This window comes from Lacerta agilis, chromosome 3 (assembly GCF_009819535.1).
Source record: "Lacerta agilis isolate rLacAgi1 chromosome 3, rLacAgi1.pri, whole genome shotgun sequence".
NCBI lineage: Eukaryota > Metazoa > Chordata > Lepidosauria > Squamata > Lacertidae > Lacerta > Lacerta agilis.
In genome coordinates this window covers 83,895,088-83,913,842 of record NC_046314.1, presented here as the reverse complement: position 1 = coordinate 83,913,842, position 18,755 = coordinate 83,895,088, and the positions used below count along the sequence as shown (strand labels likewise).

The 18,755-nt window shown below is 43.2% G+C and overlaps 1 protein-coding gene across 3 annotated transcripts in view; it reads right to left on the bottom strand.

Annotated features, from left to right (window-relative positions):
- The window catches only part of DAAM2 (dishevelled associated activator of morphogenesis 2), a 220,701-nt gene that overhangs the window by 93,768 nt on the left and 108,178 nt on the right, over window positions 1-18,755 (bottom strand). For all 3 annotated transcript variants that reach the window (XM_033144585.1, XM_033144587.1, XM_033144586.1), the window contains one exon: window positions 5,002-5,091. In XM_033144585.1, the coding sequence (XP_033000476.1) occupies window positions 5,002-5,091 (90 nt within the window). The remainder of the gene's footprint in view (window positions 1-5,001; window positions 5,092-18,755) is intronic.

Sequence of the window (18,755 nt, the reverse complement as noted above, 5' to 3'; positions counted from 1 at the left end):
AGAGTTCAAATCGCTTTTTCCTTGATGTCAGCAAGTATAGAGTGAAACACGAATGAAAGCTTTACCCGAAAATATCTGTCACCTTTCAGGTAGTGTAAGTGGCCAGGAGAACAGAACTTTGTTGATGCTGTTGCTTACCAATCGGGGGATATGTGCATAAGCTTAATAATTACGCATGTTACTTACAAAACAGTAGACTTGGAATTGTCAACACGGTTCTCAAGGAACTTCCATTTCTGGTTTCCTAGACAAGAGCTCTGTTGTCATTTGTAAATTTTGTAACTTGCCTGGAAAATGTTAGGTGTAATAAATAATTGACTCATCTTTCTCATTGTGGTGCCATGCCCCTCCTTAAAATCCCTTGAGGTAAGGACCTGTTAAACTTGTTGTTTGTAAAGCACCATCTTTGTAGCTGTATCTCCACCATAATCATCTCTGAAAACCTTTGCTGATGGGTCCTCTTAGGATCAGCTTTCACATTATCAGATAAGGGCCAGCAAAAACACACTTCAGCATAGTGAGAATTAATGACACTTTAATATGTTAATGAGGATTAAAGTGGCACCAGTCTGTATCCAGAAGCTCTGGCATGCAGATATCATCCCAATCAAATGGAGGTGGTAGTATCCACTGATTTGCCTGCAAATTGTCCTTGCAGCAGCTCATAGGTAACATCATCATCATCATCATCATCATCATCATTATTATTATTATTATTATTTATATCCCACCCACCCATCTCCCATCTGGCTGGGTTTCCCCAGCCACTCTGGGCGGCTTCCAACCGAACCACCACTGCAGCAAGCCCACTAACCTTGAGGAGATGCCCAAATTAACATCTTTATGGCAAAGAGGTCTCTCTGCAAGACATCTTCAACTAAGCTGGCTTGCGGAGGGCTTGGAGGTACGTATGTGCTTTGGGGATAGAGGATAACAAGGAAAATGTGAATACTGTATTGTATTTCAGCAACATCAGGCTGGCCATTGCATTTTGTGGCATTCAGCAACAACACATACCAAGACAGCTCCCCATAAATACAGCAGAAATTTACAAAACAAAAGTAGCCAATAAAGTACTTATTAAGAATACAGATTATGAAGCAAACACTCACAGGACATAGTGATCCCTCAACAAGCTAGCTGTGAGCATGTAGCCCAACGTGTAGCAGACAAAAACTGTTCATGTGCAGTGAAATAACTTTTTTAAGTGTCAGAGGTTTAAAACCAAATAACCGTGAACAGTGATAGATATTCATAGCTTTGAAATTCAGTCTCAACAATTGTCATCTTTATTTGCATGAATTTAATCCGTTCCTGGCACTGAGCAAATGTGCAAACAGTGGCAATTTCTTCACCCGTTTCTGCTTCTTTTGGAATTCTCCGACATCCCTAACTCCGACACTGTCCTAATTTATTGTATATCCACATTTTGCTTGACATTGTGTGAACATGGTTCCCACCACAAAGAGCGCACACAATGCAAAACAGAAAACACATTCAGGAGTTTCCATCCACCCCCACTTCCCCACACACATGCTGAGAGAACAGATGACGTGACCTTCATTTGGTGCATTATGTCTTTAAATGAGACCAGATGAACATTCGTGGAAGGTTTTCTTTGGAAATCTCCATAGGGGAGGTGTTTTAAGAAAGGATTTGATGAGAGTGAACACTGGGTGTTGGGTTACTCCTGGTAGAAACTGTTATGTAGCTATTGCTAACACCTAAAGCACCAAAATCAACAAAGGTCCCAACTTTTGCCTTGAGTCCCAGCAATAGTACGCACGTTATCAAGGCAAAAAAAGATCCGAGCAAGATATCACCACTATGTAGCCACGAGCCCTCTCATGTAATCAGATTTTTGGCACAATATACAAAGCCCACCCCCGCTGCCTTCACATCTTGCCAGAAACCGGGACACATTAATCAACCTCTACAGAAAGGGTGGTCTCAAGGCTTAATATAGATGGGCCACAATCCTGAAATGAAAATGACAATCCAGTGTGTGTAACAGCTGTGAAAAAGGACTGAAAAGAAGACTGTCAATATCACAACACCTTTCTGTGAAAATAAGGAACAACCGCACCTGGAATATTGTATACAGTTATGATCTCTGTATTGTAGATAGAGGATACTGTAGATCTGGAAAAAGTGCAGAAAGGACAACCAAAATCAGCAGGCAACTGCAGCAACTTCCCTATTAAGAAAGCTGAATAGTGGACAAAGAGAAGCACTTCACACAGAATAATGTTATGGAATTTGCTATCATGCAAGATGTAGATCCGGCCACCAATCTGCACTGTTTGAAACAACAAATTCATGGAAATGAAGCCTGTTAAGTGCTACAGCTAGATATTCACTCCAAGCAAAAGCAGCTGCCAGCTGGCAGTGCTGCTGCTGCTGACCTGAATGGGGCAGGGTTGGGACCAGGATAATGGAGAGATCAGGGTGGTCCAGGTGCACCAGTGGCGACACTGGACTGGCTCCCCTGTGCTCCAATTAAGTCCTAAACTTGTCACTGCCCTGCCTTGTCCAGGTGAGCATCAGCAACACTTCCCCCAGTAGGGCAGCACTGTGGCACAATCCCACTGTGCCAGCCACTCCTGCCTCCAGTATTAGAGCCAGTTGCTGGAGGGGGGTGGGCTGTGTGAGCTTCCCATGGGCATCCAGTTGGCCATTGTGTGAACAGAATGCCAAACTAGATTGGCATACTACCTTCCTATATGCAGCATCACAGAGAGTAATGCTCAAACATAAACATAATTTTTATACCTTTGATGGTGGTGCCCATCTCCAAGCATATTTGAATCCATCTGTATTGACTTGTGTCAATGTGAGAGCCATGCCCTAATGTGGTTGTCGGGGCCTGAGAGTATCTACCAATCTCAGCATGGATCGGGGTTTTTTTTTTTTTTTGTAGAGCATTGCAAAGATAGCTTCCTGAGCTTCTGTTTGTGCTTTAAAAAAAGTCATTTTACACAAAATTGTACATGGTGCAGTAAGCAATCTGATGAGTCCAGAGTCTATGGGTCCCATACATGAGAGTCAATGTAGACTGACCCAGGTGTGCAAAAGTCAGTTACATTATTAGTATTGCTGTTTATTTATTTATTCATTTATTAGTAATTTGATTGATGCTATGTTATGCTTTATTTATACACCACTTTTTGGCCTGCAGGCCTCCAAAGCAGTATTTGTCACTTAATACAAGGAAGTCTCTAAGCAACTTAGAAACAGAATAAAAACACAGAGTTAAAAACATAGCAATCATCAATACCAACAAAACAAGAACCTCAAGAATGATGTTAGGTTCCCTAGCAGTCTTTGTCATTGAATAAACTGTAATACAATATCACTCTTATTGCAACCACTACTATGACTAATAACCACACAATAATAATACCGTCATATACTACCCTATCCGCACAGCCTCTTCTGTGACTTACTACTAATAATATGCACATAGGGAGAGAGATGTGAATTCCAATGACCTGAATTGCCTGGGGAAAATTGTACACACCAGCAAAATTGCCTGGAAAGTTGTACAGTACCAGCTGAGGTTTAAAGACTTAGTGGAATCCTTCAAAAGATTGTTCACACTAAGCAAGAAATGGAACTAGGTGAGGCCCAGTTCAGTTAGGACTGGGTCCTGTCCACCGCCGACTTCATAATACAGCAAGCTTTGCATCTGACCTTTAGTTCCCTCCTCACCTTGAAGGATCAGGTATTTGCTTACAGATGGGTGAATAGGCAGGAGGACTCCCATGCCTAAACTAGCGGGTTTGATTCATTAATTCATTAAACTACCGTGTTTCTCCTAAATAAGACACCGTCTTATATATTTTTTGCTCAACAAAACCACAGTATGGCTTATTTTCAGGGGATGTCTTATTTTAACCGTGTCGCATCGGTACGCTGCATAGCCACGCCTCTCCAGGCTGTTTTAATGGGAGGTACCACGTCACTATGGCTTATTTTCGGGGTATGGCTTATTTTTGGGGAACGGCTTATATTCGCAAATGCATAGAAATCCTGCTATGGCTTATTTATGGCTATGTCTTATTTTAGGAGAAAACAGGGTAGCAGGCCTGCAAGTCAAGAGCTTTTCAGTCCATTGCCCTCTTCAGATAAAAGAAATCCAATTTGCTCTCCTCTTCTTAAAACAGGGAGGGGAAGCAATACAGTAAATCTAAGAGACATATTAAATAATGCTAAAGGCTGCTGCTTCCTGTCAAACCTGGCTGGCCGATGGATGGAATGCACCATTCTGCAAGATGGCTATAAACAGATCCTTCCCCACCAGAGCTAAAAAAGCTTGCTTAGCCTGCCTACAAAAATGGCCACAGAGAAGGTTGTGCAGGTGAACCTATTCCAGGGGAGGAGGGGAGTGATCAGAGAAGCTGTTGCGCAGCCAGGGACTGCAGGGGAGGGCTAAATACAAACAGCATTATTAGGCCCAGAAAATGCCACCAGCAGCTCCAATGAAATAATGCACCTTCCTTCCTTCGAATTAATAGGAAGACTAGCAAGAATCCCATGGATAGTGCTCAAAGTAGAAACTGGGTCTTACCAAGTCAGAAATACTGTGGCTTGTTTTAGCCATGCAGGCAGTGCATATGAAAGGTGGGGTCGGAGGCATGCTCTCAATTAAACAATGATTTGTCATGATGGAGATGGCCAATGGGAAATGCTAGGGTCATGTTTGCCACTAGGCAGAGTGAGACAATTGCCTGAATTGCTGGTCTGGAGTGTCATGAAAAGGTAGGAAAGTTTTGGCTATTTATTATTGCTGCATTTTTACTGCCTCAAAGAGGGACATTTTGCCTCAGGTGCCAAAGTAACCTGGCCAGTCTTGGGTATGTTGCGGAGAGTGTCATTAGCTGATCCACCTCAGGCAACAAATGTCATGGACCAGTCCTGATAAATGCACATAATCATATGGTTCAAATCATCCACACATGCAGAGTTTACTATGTGATTCAATTAAACTGAAGTTAGTACCTTCTTCTTGCTGCAGTAAATCTGCCATTTCTTCTCTGGTGGGAGTGCAAACATTGCCTCTCTGTTCTTATCGGTGAGATCCAATTCATCCTGGAGAGGACAAAAAAGAAACATATAAATAATATATATTTTACAGAGGATTTCCAAGGCCACCTTTATCTCCATACCTTCAGCTGAAGAAACTTTAAAATTAAAACTTAAAAGTTGACTCTTTCAGGATATCTAATTCATCTTCAGTGTTGTCTCTTAGGAACTATGCACTGAACTCTTAAGCACAGAAGGACTTTCCCCCCTTTCCTTGGCCTAGGAAGAAACTTGCAGCAAGTCCCTATTAAGAACCCTGCCAGAGAGCATGATATGTAACACATCATTATGGATCCTAAATTACAAAATTCAACAGATAATATACTCTCCAAACTCGATGGCTTATAGTCCTATGCATACATGGGAGCAGGCTTCTTCAGTCTGTTAAGTGTCTATGATTTCGGATTATATTTTTTTTTATCCTGTTCTGCCACTAAGTTACCAAGGTAAATCTAGTATTTACAAAGGTAAATATATGCACATACCGGTAATTACATAGATTGACAGTCAACTTTACTCAGTAGTGAGCAACTCAGGCAATCTCAAAGCAGGACAGGATTCAGACAAGCACACTCTGCTTTCAGACAAGGGAAGAATTTTGCAGTCAGAGAAACTAGGTTCTTCCAAAGACTCCCACGCACAATGAGTTCTGCTGCTATGAGGGTTTCAGGAAGCTAAATTCTGGGAAGATTGGGCCTTTTCTGATAATCCAGCTTCAGGAATACAGTAATTGTTGGTTGGGAAAAGGGTTGTCTGAACCTACAGAAAAAGTGGCATATACCTCAGTAAAAAGTTTTACCAAACTTCTCATCTAATCCTTTTATATATAGCTGCATCCATATACCTGTGGGCAAAGGGCAGTGTAAGGGTTTTCAGTGATTGCTCATGAGTAACCAGCCTGACGCCGAGGTTTCTAACACTAAGTTTCTTTATTATGCAGATATGTACAGTGCAAGCAACAAAAGTACATCTAGCTCATCCTTCGCCAGAGTCCGGGAATGACTCTTTCCGGTTCTTTGCCCAGCATAAAAGCCGCGGATGCGGAACCCCCGCCTCCCCCCCTCTGCGCCCTTCCCCCCTGCGCAAGTGGGGAGACGGAAGAGGCACCTCACCTCCAGTCCCTGCTTGATGCGAGGGCTCTCCTTCCCTGTCAGAGCCCTGACTCCTACTTCCCCTCCCTCCCCACTAGAAGGATCACTGCCTCCCTCACTGGAGGAAGACGAATTGCTGAGCAGGTGGGGAGGGGGCTTGCGATAATGAGAAAGCCCTGGCATCCCTTTGCCGTGAGGTGAGGGCAGCACCCTGACAGGCGGTATATAAATTTTATTATTGTTGTTATTATTATCATTATCATTAATACATACATACATACATACATACATACATACATACATACATACCAGGGGTTAGCCATGTGACACCTTCCACAGGTGACATTGTGAGGACTTCTGAGCTATTAAAAATAAAGCAGTACCCTAAAGCAGGAACAATACCTCTTTAAGACAGCTCCACAATGGCTCATTTGGAAAACTTTCTGGATCCAGAAACTTGTGAAAACAGTGAGCTAAAATTGCATACTGAGCCTGGTAGCGGCTGCTGACAGATTTAAAGGCCCACAGAGATTTCAGCCACAGAAAGGTACAAAAGAGAAACACAAACAGTAACAAGGCTAGGTCACTGCCAACAGCCCAAGGTAGGAGAAGCCAGGGAGTGGGAGGGAAGGTTTTTTTTTCAAAATGTATATAACTTTGCGTGAAGAGTGCAAGCCATGTGGAAATGTTTAGAGCGAGTTTCCAAACAAGAGGGCAGCCAAGCAAGGCAAGGCAAGTTTTATCCTCCTTGCTATACAAAATTAACTTGGCCAGGAGCACATTCTTAGAGGGATGGAAAGAGGAGAGGGGGAGAAAGAGAGACAGAAACTGCATGTCAAGTCTTAAGGACAGAGAGAACACTGCAAGTTTGTGGAAAGGATGCCAGGTCATTTATACTTCTGAGTTGTCAATATTACGTCTGGCAAAACAGAGAAAGAGAAGTCCTACATGGGCTCACATAGGCAATGAACTGGGTCATCTCAGCAAATCCTTCACAAAAGTTCCACCACTCAAGGGAATGCCAATTTATTGCTTACTTGGCAAAAGTCAAGACACTACATGATTCTGTTCCGTACATCATAGAAACACATCTAAGAAACTGGTGAGCTGCTACTTAAACAAGAATTTTTGTCAGGAGGCTCAGTTCAAACTGTCAAAAAAGCAAGCTGAGAGATTTTACAAATGTCCAGCCCTTTGCAGGATGTGGAGGGAAGGAATCTGAATGACAGAACATCTAGCCCCCACTCCCACGCCAAAAAAACCAACCCCAAAATTTAAGAAGCTGCTTAACCATTTTCACTGGCTGAATAAAACCTGAAGGCTAACACTGTAAATTCATCCAGCAGCTTGCAAGACTTCAGCGGATGTTGCCTATGAAATTCAGTTTGCTCATTCCTCTGAAGGAAAATAGCATTTGGTCATGTAATTATACGGCAGATTTAGAATGCACAATAAATGAGTTTCCTGCAAAAGCAAGGAGATCATTTGGCTGGACACCAAAACTTTTTTTTTTTTTAAGGTGCATGGGCAAGCATCTCCATCTTTCCTCCTTCCCAGTGTTTTGTGTTTTTTTTAAGAAAGAAAAATATGGTATGGTCCACTAAAAGAGCAACAGTAGAACATCACAATGGACAATGCTTTTTTTAAAAAAAAAAATATGGACGTAACACCCCATGTAGCTTTTGCCAATCTAGCTTTTACCAAGCATCTGCTGTCTGAAACACCTGCAGGACACCAGGCTGCTGAAGGCTGACCTAACATGATCTCCAGATGAAACCAAGTAATCACTCTGTCACCACTGCCCTCCACCTCACATCAGTATAATTAATGACAGTAATTTCCACTGAGCAGCCAAAAAGTAAACTCTTCTATGCCTGGGTAAATGGGAGGCCAACTGCCTCAAGTATAAAGGGACTTGGTATTCAGTTGGTGCTGATTTTCTAAGTGGTTGGTAATCCCTGATAAAGAACAGGCTATAAAGCTCAGGAGAACATCAACAAAGAACACAGTCTCTGTCCCACCACATTTATTTAGGACAGGTGTTGCCAAACTTGGCCCTCCAGATGTTTTGGGACTACAACTCCCATCATCCCTAGCTATCAGAACCAGTGGTCATTGATGATGGGAATTGTAGTCCCAAAAACATGTGGAGGGCCAAGTTTGGCCATGCCTGATTTAGGGTATAGTGCTATACGAGATCTGCCAGCTGGGTTCAGTGGAAGACCTGCTCTGCTGGCAAAACACAGATAAACCCACTAGGGCAGATAGGCAAGCAGATGATCATGGAAGTGAATGGCCACACCTCTGGACATCTATGCAGTAGCATGGGTAGAAGGAGAAGGAGGAACCATGCACCATAGTGGTAGAGCTGAAGGTACAATTCCACAGGTTCTTTCAACAAACTTTGCTCCTTCAGGCAAGTAATGGTGAAGGAGTATAATGTTTGCATTGTCCATAGCCATAAAGCAGAATGCCTGTAGCCCTCCAGATGCTGCTGGACTCCAACTGTGATCATCCCTGAACATTGGCCATCCTGGCTGGGGCTGAGGAAAGCTGGAGCCCACCAACAGTTGGAGTCCAACAACAGTTGGACTCCAGCTTTCATCAGCCACAGGTCTCCACTCCTGTCCTAAATTGTGGACAAAGCGCATTCCAATGCAGCTCACTGCACCATCTTTTCCACTGCAGAACATCACTGTGCCTCTAACAAGGCAACAGTAAGCTCATTCTCCCTCCCTCCCTCTCTCTTAAGGCTAAGCACTCAAAACACAATTAGACCTAGAAGACCACTTGCATCTCCCAGTATATGATTCTACAAAGAGTTAACATACCTTGCTTTTTATACTATTTAAATACTGGAAGGGGTAGAAGATATTTTGTAATACTGTGCACAATATGATTATGTTTGAGATGCTTCAAATGGGGCAAGATACATCCAGTGAGATGCTCAGAGGTGAATTAATAGAACAGTCAGTCTTCATTGAGAGCTCTGAAGATGGCTGAAGCCAAACAAGGCACTGCAGATAAGACTGCCCAACAAGAACAGCCCTTTCAATGTTTCATACGTCAAACGACACACACACACCCTTAAAAAAAAAGCACAGCCACTGTTCCATCTGTTTTCCAAAGAATGCACTATCTCTTTTTCCACTTGTGGATAGAAGACTTTCAGTCCAAGCTTTGTGCCAAACTGCCAATGCTCAGCCTCCTGCGCACTTGAATGAGTGACGTGGCTCTCAAGTTAGCACTTCCAAGACTGCAGATACGACAGTAAACGTGATGATTAAGAAGACATGTGCCACGACGGCCCTCAGGGAGAAGTTTAAAAGAAAGGTCCAATGAATATTTTAACAATCTGTTCCATTTTCAATTTCCTTATTTCTTGTTATTTGCAGAGGGAGGATATGGTCAGTTAATTTCACTTTATATGGCCAAGACAGAATTTCAATGATAAAAACACATGAAATGTTTGGGAGTGGATCCAAAGCAGAAAACGTTTCCAAACCAATTCCTGACCAGAAGGGGAAGATGGCCCAGATCTAAAATGACTGAAAAACACATGAAAATGAAAGGAAGAAACAGAGTGAGCAGGAGGGAAACGTAAGAGGGTATGTTGTGTTATGCCCTTCAGCTCTGTGGGACGTTAAGCGTAAAAAGATGGATTTGATACTCTAGGGGTGGGAAAACATTCCAGCTCATGGGCCTGCATTCCCATATACAGTACAGTAGACAAATTTCCAACAGCTACTTGCTAGTAGTGGGTGATGGCCAAAGGCAAAAAAGCAGGTGTGGCAATGGGTGGGGACTCTTATGTTGTATAACAGGCTACATTCCAGCCACTCAACATACAAGGTTTCTATACATACATACGGTACACACATCTCTCCATCCAAGCAAATGGCATTATCAGAATTCAATGACACATTCTGCCCAGACAAAAGGAATAAAGCAAGGTGTGGAGAAGGTATGGTCAAGATGAGACCTGGGGAGATTCTGGAGAGTCAGGGAGGAATGCTAGGCTGCACTTGAATCCCCTAGGCCTGAGGTTCTTGAACCTCCTACACAAGCCTCCTTGCACTTAAGGGGAACTCTGGAGTAGGGATCGAAGAATCTGCCCTTTTTGTTATTTCCGTTTCCCACTTTGCCTATCCAAAACACACTTTTCTACATTTCTGCAGCCATTGGTAATTGTTATTATTGTTCTTCCCCTTCATGGATCACTGCCTTGTCGTGGCAAAGCAGCTTGAATTTGGATAAATGCAGATTTGAAGGATGGCTGAATTTCAGTTCCCATATTGTTTTAGAAAGTCCAAATTCGAATAAACCTGGCTTTAATGAAAACAACAAAATTTCTCCCCCATCCTGGCTGAGGAGTAGGGTTCTTGAGCAGCTCATTCCCATTCCTTTCAATTGTTTTTTGTTTGTTTGTTTTTTGCAGGAGAATTGCCCACTGGTTTGTAGCCTGTGGCTTTTAAAAATATATAATTTTATTTATAGTTTTCATTTGCATACATTGCAATACTTTTACAGAAATTACAACATTTCAAACAATTTGACTTCCTGCCTCCTCTTTCTGTGGTTCCTTAAATTTATTTCATCATTTCCTGCATATTCTAAATTAACTTATGCTTTTATTTATTTATCTTAATTCTATATTCTTTTTTTAATACGCCATTTCTGCATATTCCAAAAGTTTTTATATATCCATTCTTCTCTCGTTGGGAGTAGCCTGTGGCTTTTTATTAAGTTAAAACAAGCAAAAAAAAAAAAACCTCCATTGTGGATTGTGCTTCATATATTTTTACCCCCTGCTGCTTCCGCGTATGATGCTACAATCTTTGTTCAGAATCTCAACACACCCAATACTCTAATTTTAGCCACATTTTTGTGATTCTTGGAGTCCTTCCCCCACCCCCATCATCCATCGTTGCAATTCTTTTTCAAACCCCTAAAAACTCGAGGGGTGTGGGTTTGGAGGACGTGTTTCTCATAGGAATGTTTTCATTTCATTTCGGGAATAGTAACTCATGTTGCATTTATGTCAATCTGGTGTTCCTGCTTGAGCCTAGCTCTTACTATTTATAGGTGGTTTTGACAGAACCCTTGCTATAAGAAGCTTCTCACAGGACCAGTCATTCCACTTTTAATGAATGGTTTTTATAATTGCATGGTCATTTACTGGAGCCTAGGTGGTGCTTTGCACAGGAGTTTCTGTACCAACATCCGAACTTTTATAGTTTGTTTCAGACTCAACTGGTTTCAGCTTGCATGTCTCACGGCTTTCCTCAAACCAGAAGATCTCACCATGGCCACTGTTGCCATTTAGTCTGTGATGGAAAATCTTCTTCACTCCTGGGAAGGCTCCACTGGAATGTGTCATTTTTTGTTACATTTGGGTCTCCAAGGGACTCCGTCATGGCAAGCTTTCACCAAGCAAGAGTATTCATACAAAACAACTTATTATTCACTGCAAAAAATGACCATGATTTTGCCACTCCAGAAAGGAACATACATATCAGCCCACAGTGGGTGACCGAACAAGACTGGCCCAGTTTGCACACACAACACTACATCACGAATGGGAAACTTTTTGAACCCGAGGCCAAATTTTCTTCCAGGTAACCTTCCTGGGGCCACATGTCAGTAGTGGGTGGGGCCAGAAGTGAAAATGAATGTACTTTTTACCTTTGTACAACAGGCTACTTTCTTCACAGTGATACACACCTCTCTATCCTCCATTCAGACAAGCAAGACTCATTACCACAATTCAAGGACACATTCCACTTAGCCAACAATGATCAAGAAGCATGGCTAATTGAGGGGTGTGATCTGGGGAAAGAGGGGGTGGCTGAGAAGGGGGTGCAGATTGGGGACAGTACCAAGGGCCAGACAGAGAGGGTCACATTTGGGGCCTAAGACTGAGGTTCCCCTCCCCTGAGCTAAGCCAAAGCATGAATGTGTGAGCACTGTCGGTATACAGGAAAAATCATGCCAGTTTGCTCTTTGTGCTGCTCTGCTACTTGGAGCTAAGTGTGGTTTGGCTTGACATGGTTTGGCTCTGAACCTGGGATCCTCTAGATGCTTTTATTCAATGTAGTGCTTTGCATAAGGAGAACAACTTCCACTTGCGCAATAGAACATTACCTTTCCCCCTCTCCCTCCCTCTCTCCACTGACTCCCTAAATCTATTGAGGGACGGGTGCAAGTGCACAGGGGGCAGGAGAGGGGGGGGGTGAAAGTTCCACTGTGCAAATGGAAGTCATTCTGCTCACATATTTCATTCTATACGCTTGGACTACAATTCCCATCAAGCTGTTCTGTAGTCCAAAACATCTGCACAGCACCAGGGTGTAAGAGCAGGAAAGAGCACCAGGTACCTGATATGTTGGTCAAGTATACAGAGGGTTAAATATTTCTTTGCATAAAGATATTTTCTCCCCATTTATATGACTGTCTCCACTCCACCTTCATTGCAAACAAGCGTTAATTTACCTTTTATTCAGACACTGTTCCTTTGTACACTTTACAATGAAATAAGCACATATAACCTTTCTCCTGGGAGTGAACCACAGTTAAATGCATGGATAATTTCACAAGTGCCCTGTTCTTTGAACATATTTACCGGGTATGCGGATAAGGATCACCCAGTGTTGGGCTAGATGAACTAATGCTCTGACCTAGTTGTTACAGGTTGGTTCGAGCAATCCGTTAAGGAGGGGAGAAGTGGAACAGTGAAGTGGCAGATAATATGTCACTTCCAAATTCCGGATGACTCATGCCTGCCAAGGCAACAGGTGAAGATTGGTGTCTCCCCTACACCCTCTTCTTTCTTTCTTTCTTTCTTTCTTTCTTTCTTTCTTTCTTTCTTTCTATCCCCATTTCTAGGGATGGAATTAACTGTACCAGCTCCGTAACCAAGAGGTCCAATCCTGGGCTCATCAAGAGAATGGAGGAGTTTTGGGTTGAGCAGATCCAAGTCTGCCTCTGCCCTACCTCAGGGCATACTGCCAGGATTGGATCTAGGCCTGCTGAGCTTTCCACAGGTTTAGCTGCAATTTCCAGCCCCCCCCCCCATAGAGCCTTTTGTCACCACTATGAGTTGGGGGGGGAGGCTCAGAGAAACTTGAACCAAGTTCTCAGCTTTGTCATTTATGGGCAGCTGTAGAATTACTGAATGCATGCTGAACAAGCTCTGACATCTTGGGGCTTGGGGAAAGGACAGAAAGTGGGGAATAGACTAAAGGAGAACTATCAATCTGTGGTCCTTTCCAAACTAGGATCTAATCCAGCATAGCTGTTACGGTGTTAACAAGCGAACTGAGTAGGACCACATGGCAAACAAAGGATTTATTTTGCCTCGCAGACGCATTCTTGAATTAGTAACAGCCCGAGGAATACTTTTTTTAAAATGTGCTTTATACTCCATTCCAGCCCTGTCTGCAAGGAGTGGATTGGAGAGCTTATATTCTGTGGCAGAGGACACAGCAAATCTGGTATAAGTGAGCAAGGCACAGGACCATTTAGGGAGCAATCCAAACCCCAGATCTGCCAGGATGAGCAAAGTTTGGAACAAGTGGATCTCCAGCTGACTCTGAGCTCAGCCAGCTTAAGTCCCTTATCCTAGTTACAGGTGGGTAGCCGTGTTGGTCTGCCATAGTCAAAACAAAATCGAAAATTCTTTCTAGTAGCACCTTAGAGACCAACTGAGTTTGTTCCTGGTATGAGCTTTCGTGTGCATGCACACTTCTTCAGATACACTGAAACAGAAGTCACCAGATCCTTAAATATAGTGGGGGAGTGGGGAGGGGTATTACTCAGAAGGGTGGTGGGAATGGGTGATAGGCTGATAAGTGTGGAAAACCTGTTGACGACTCTAAACGGCTGCAATTAGTCTTGCAGGGAAAGGCAAGGGGTGAGATGGCTAAAGATGGCTTTGTTATGTATAATGAGATAAGAATCCAATGTCTTTGTTCAAACCAGGTTTCTCCATGGTTTTAAGTTTGGTGATTAGTTGCAATTCAGCCACTTCTCTTTCCAGTCTATTTCTGAAATTTCTTTGTATTAAGACAGCTACTTTGAGATCTTTTATAGAATGTCCTGGGAGATTGAAGTGTTCTCCTACTGGTTTCTCTGTCTTGTGATTCCTGATATCAGATTATGTCCATTTATCCTTTGGCGTAGGGTTTGGCCTGTTTGTCCAATATAGAGAGCTGAAGGGCACTGTTGGCATTTGATTGCATACACAATGTTGGAAGATGAGCAATTAAATAGTCCTGAGATGGTGTGTTTGATGTTGTTGGGACCAGTAATGGTGTTATCCGGGTTTATGTGGCAGCAAAGTTGGCATCTGGGTTTATTGCAGGCTCTGGTACCAGTGTCCATGTTGAGTCCTGTTTTGTATTATTGTGGGTGAGGAGCTGTTTGAGATTGGGTGGCTGTTTGTATGCGATGAAGGGTCTTCCTCCCAGAGCTTGAGAAAGAGAACTGTCATGTCTAGGAGAGGTTGTAGATCTCTGATGATGCGTTGTACTGTTTTAACTTGGGAGCTGTATGTGATGACTAGTGGTGTTCTGTTATTTTCTTTTTTGGGTCTGTCTTGGGATGGGGCAGGAGAAAACAAACCCCTAGTCCTAACTCCATTTTACCCAGTCACATCCCCTAACAACTCAGTGGAAATTACACTGGGGAAAGGATGGCGTAAGTCAATTTTAAAGGTTTCTTTTTACTTTGACAGACTCAGGCCAGCTCAACCAGTGGTAGCCCTGCTCCTGAACAGTGTTTGGAATAGGGGTAAATTACACTGGCCTAATTTATTCTGGGGACGCAGGTGGTACTGTGGGTTAAACCACAGAGCCTAGGGCTTGCTGTGATGGGGTGAGCTCCCGTTGCTCGGTCCCAGCTCCTGCCCACCTAGCAGTTCGAAAGCACGTCAAAGTGCAAATAGATAAATAGGTACCGTTCCAGCGGGAAGGTAAAGGGCATTTCCGTGCACTGCTCTGGTTCACCAGAAGTGGCTTAGTCATGCTGGCCACATGACCCGGAAGCTGTACGCCGGCTCCCTCAGTCAGTAACGCGAAATGAGCGCCGCAACCCCAGAGTCGGACACGACTGGACCTAATGGTCAGGGGCCCCTTTACCTTTAATTTAGTCTAGGGTTAATTATGCTGGTTTCCTATAGTCTGGATCACTCTTGTCAATCAAGAAAGTTGAGCACTCTCAGAAGTACTGGGGATAGCAATGAAAATTAGAGCAGAACCTCTGCAGATTTTTTTAAAAAATGAGAATATATAAGAGCAGAGAAAGAGATTTAGATAAAGTAAAATGATTTAAAGAAAAGAAAGTGTTTGATCATTTTGTCACGGAATTAAATAAATTAAAACAATCCTATCAATGAAATTGAAAGGGCTTTGAAATGACTATTGCCATTTCGAATTAGCCCTAGATTAAAAACTGTAGGGTTTTTTTTAAAATAAAAAATGCACACATCAACTCCATGTCTACGCAGAATGGAAGGAGGAGAGGGGAGGAAGAAGTGTACAAGATGCTTGCTCAATAAATGATGGAATTGGCCCTGTGGCTAAGACTGACCTGAGAAGTCCTCAACTCCAAACCTCACTTCAGCCATAAAGTCACAAGCACATCAGTCCATCCTCAGACTCACATATATACTCCATCAGCAGCAAAATGCAATACACTCTTCTGGCCTCTGTTACACTACTGTGGGTAACCGAGATAAACCATATGGTGTGATTTGAACACTTGAAACACAAAGTTTAGGAGGGCAGTTTTTTGTTTTAAACACTTCACACTTAGAAGCAACGAGTTCACTCTGGAACAGCACCCAAGAGAATACCTCACTGCAGCAAAGCTATGGGTGAAGACAGACAAGCATTCTAAGTGCGGTGGAAGTGGTTGAGTAAGTGTATATCCTCCGCCCTGAAAACAAATGCCTGCAACAAAAAAACAGTGGGCGTGTGACCAAAATCACTTTCCCCGCACTTAGAACGCCTGTCTGTCTTCGCCTTCAGATTCCATATACTTATCCCATATACAGAAAGTGACCTGACTTGTACATTCACTCACATAACCATCACAGTGATGGTGCTTGGGCAGGCACATTCCTCCATGCACAGCAAAGGAAATCATAGTTTTAGGATGTGCCTCCTGCCATAAAACAACTCTAGAGAAGCCGTGACCTTGTGAGCGAATGTAAAGGAGCAGATTCCATCTGAGCATTTGCCTCCCAGGTCTCTGCACAAACTATAGGCTTAATTTTATTGCTTGTGCATTTATTTCCCTCTCTCTTAAATGTTAGCGATCAGAGACCGCCAACTGGCATCCAGGGGTGTGTGGGTGTGCAGATTCTTCCCAGCTAACATGCTTCATGGCCATATTCCATCTCCTGGCCATCTCCCCTCTCATCCCAGCAGCTTGGGCCAAGGAACATCCTCTGCACCCTGCTCAAAAAGCTGGCAAGGAGGGCACTTGTAAACTGAGGAGCTGGATCAAAAGAAAAACATAAGGAGAGCCCTACTGGGTGAGGCCAAAGTCTAGCATCCTGTTCCCCACAATCAGGACATGAAGGGAATAGCCCACTCATCGTTGATCTCCAACCACTGGTACTCAGAAGCTGCTGCTGATACTAGAAGTAACATATAGACATTTGATCAGGCTAACTTGGTTCTCCACTAATTTCTAGGGGATACTAGAACAGGTTTCTCTAGCTGAATAAATGGGTCTTTTGCATGAATGTCTATATGTTAGGGTTTAAGTTTTGTTTTAAATGTATCTGTTGTCTTTATGTTTAACTGTTTATAATTATTTTATGTGCAAATTGCCTTGACACGGTGGTTTAGAAGGCAATTAATAAATCAACTGCAATAACAATGATTATCATAATGATGATTATGAGAATCAACATAATCATAATCTAGGACTAAGGTGAAACTGTTCAAAATCCTTTATTATTTTTGCTGCCACCAGGAGGTGTAATGTTGTTACATTTATAGTGCTGAAATCTTGTTCTGTATACGCGGTTGCATTTAAAAAAAAAAAAAAGATTTATGTATTGATTTTACATTACACAACATGTAACGATCTATAGGCTCTCCCATTCCTTCCTCCTCGCTCACTTGTTCAACCTAATCTGCTGTTGCATTTGCTATATGTTGATGTTTTATTATTGCCGTTGTTGTGAAATTGTTCTCATGATTGTTACTTTTGTGAGCTATTGTTGCCCCCACTGTGTTAAAAGCAGCATACAAAATAAAATAGTGGTGATGATGTAGCCATTATGACTAGCAGCCATCAAAAGCCTTATCTGCATTGCTGGCGAGGGAGAGCTTTTTGGCTGAATTACAAACTGAAAAACCAAAAACAGAAATAATAAAATTTGCAGTAATCACTTCCTTTGGAGTGAGAGAACACTGGAGAAACACATGGCACCTTCTAATCCTCTGCTTACAAGCATGCATGGGGAGCAGCTTGTGGGGATCGACTAGCCCTGCAGCAACCTCCAAAGTATACAAACCAGCCCTGAGCTCAACAAAATCCAGACTCTCTAGAAAAATGTCTGTGCAACTCCCACAGCCCAAATCTTTTCAGCCTCCATCCCTTGCAGACACACGGAACTTCTAGGTCTGTCCGATTTCACTAAGAGCAGTTCAAGAATAAACATATGCAGACTCTGACTTTAATGACCATGAATCACTGCCAATTATAGCAAGGCCACACTCTATTCAAGGCCTCAGGGCCACAACGTCATTTCCCCATTATGTACAGCAAAAGAACATTTATTGCCTTCTGCATGCTACTCAGCATCTGAGGAACACAGAATACCTAGAATGACCCTATATAAACCTCTGGGCAATATTATAACTAACAGAACATCACCTCAACAACTGCTAGTTCAGCAGAAATCCCCCATCCCCTCACTTCACTTCCCATTTCTCCCCCTTCACCTCCCCTCCCCTCCTTTCCTCCTCTTCTCCTCTGTTTTCTGATGCCAAGGCCCTTCAAATGAGCCCCTGTCAGGGAAGCTTAGGTGTGGGAAAGGTTATTAGGAAATAGCTGCTACTTTTCCGGCTTCCTCGCCCATACCCTTTTCCTTTTCAATGGTCCCCACTCCCCTCCCTCTGCTTCAGCTCGCTCTTAACACTAATGAGTTCAGAAAAGACTCCCGGCAATTTGCACTTCAGCCCAAGCCAAAGCACACAGGCACACACCTCTCTGATCGTTTCCTGCTCAAACAAAAGTCTGCTGGCTCATGGCACTGAACGTGGTCCAGGAAAGGCTCAGGGAGGGTGCGGGGAGACAATCGCTGCACCCGGGGCAAGAGCCCTGTGCCAAAAGCAGGCTGCATTTCCAGGGCAGGGCGTTGGTGTCACCCTCTGGCTTCCTCTGCAACTCCATCTCCTCGCAGGCATCCTATTTACCAAATGACTTTGTGGAGCAAAACACTGGCCACAGGACACAGCCTTGGCTAACCTTTAATTCTCTAACGGTGTTATGTAAAAGCGCCGGAGGAAGAGCGTCAACCTACACTTTGCCCCAATGTCAGCATGGAATCCTGATACCAGA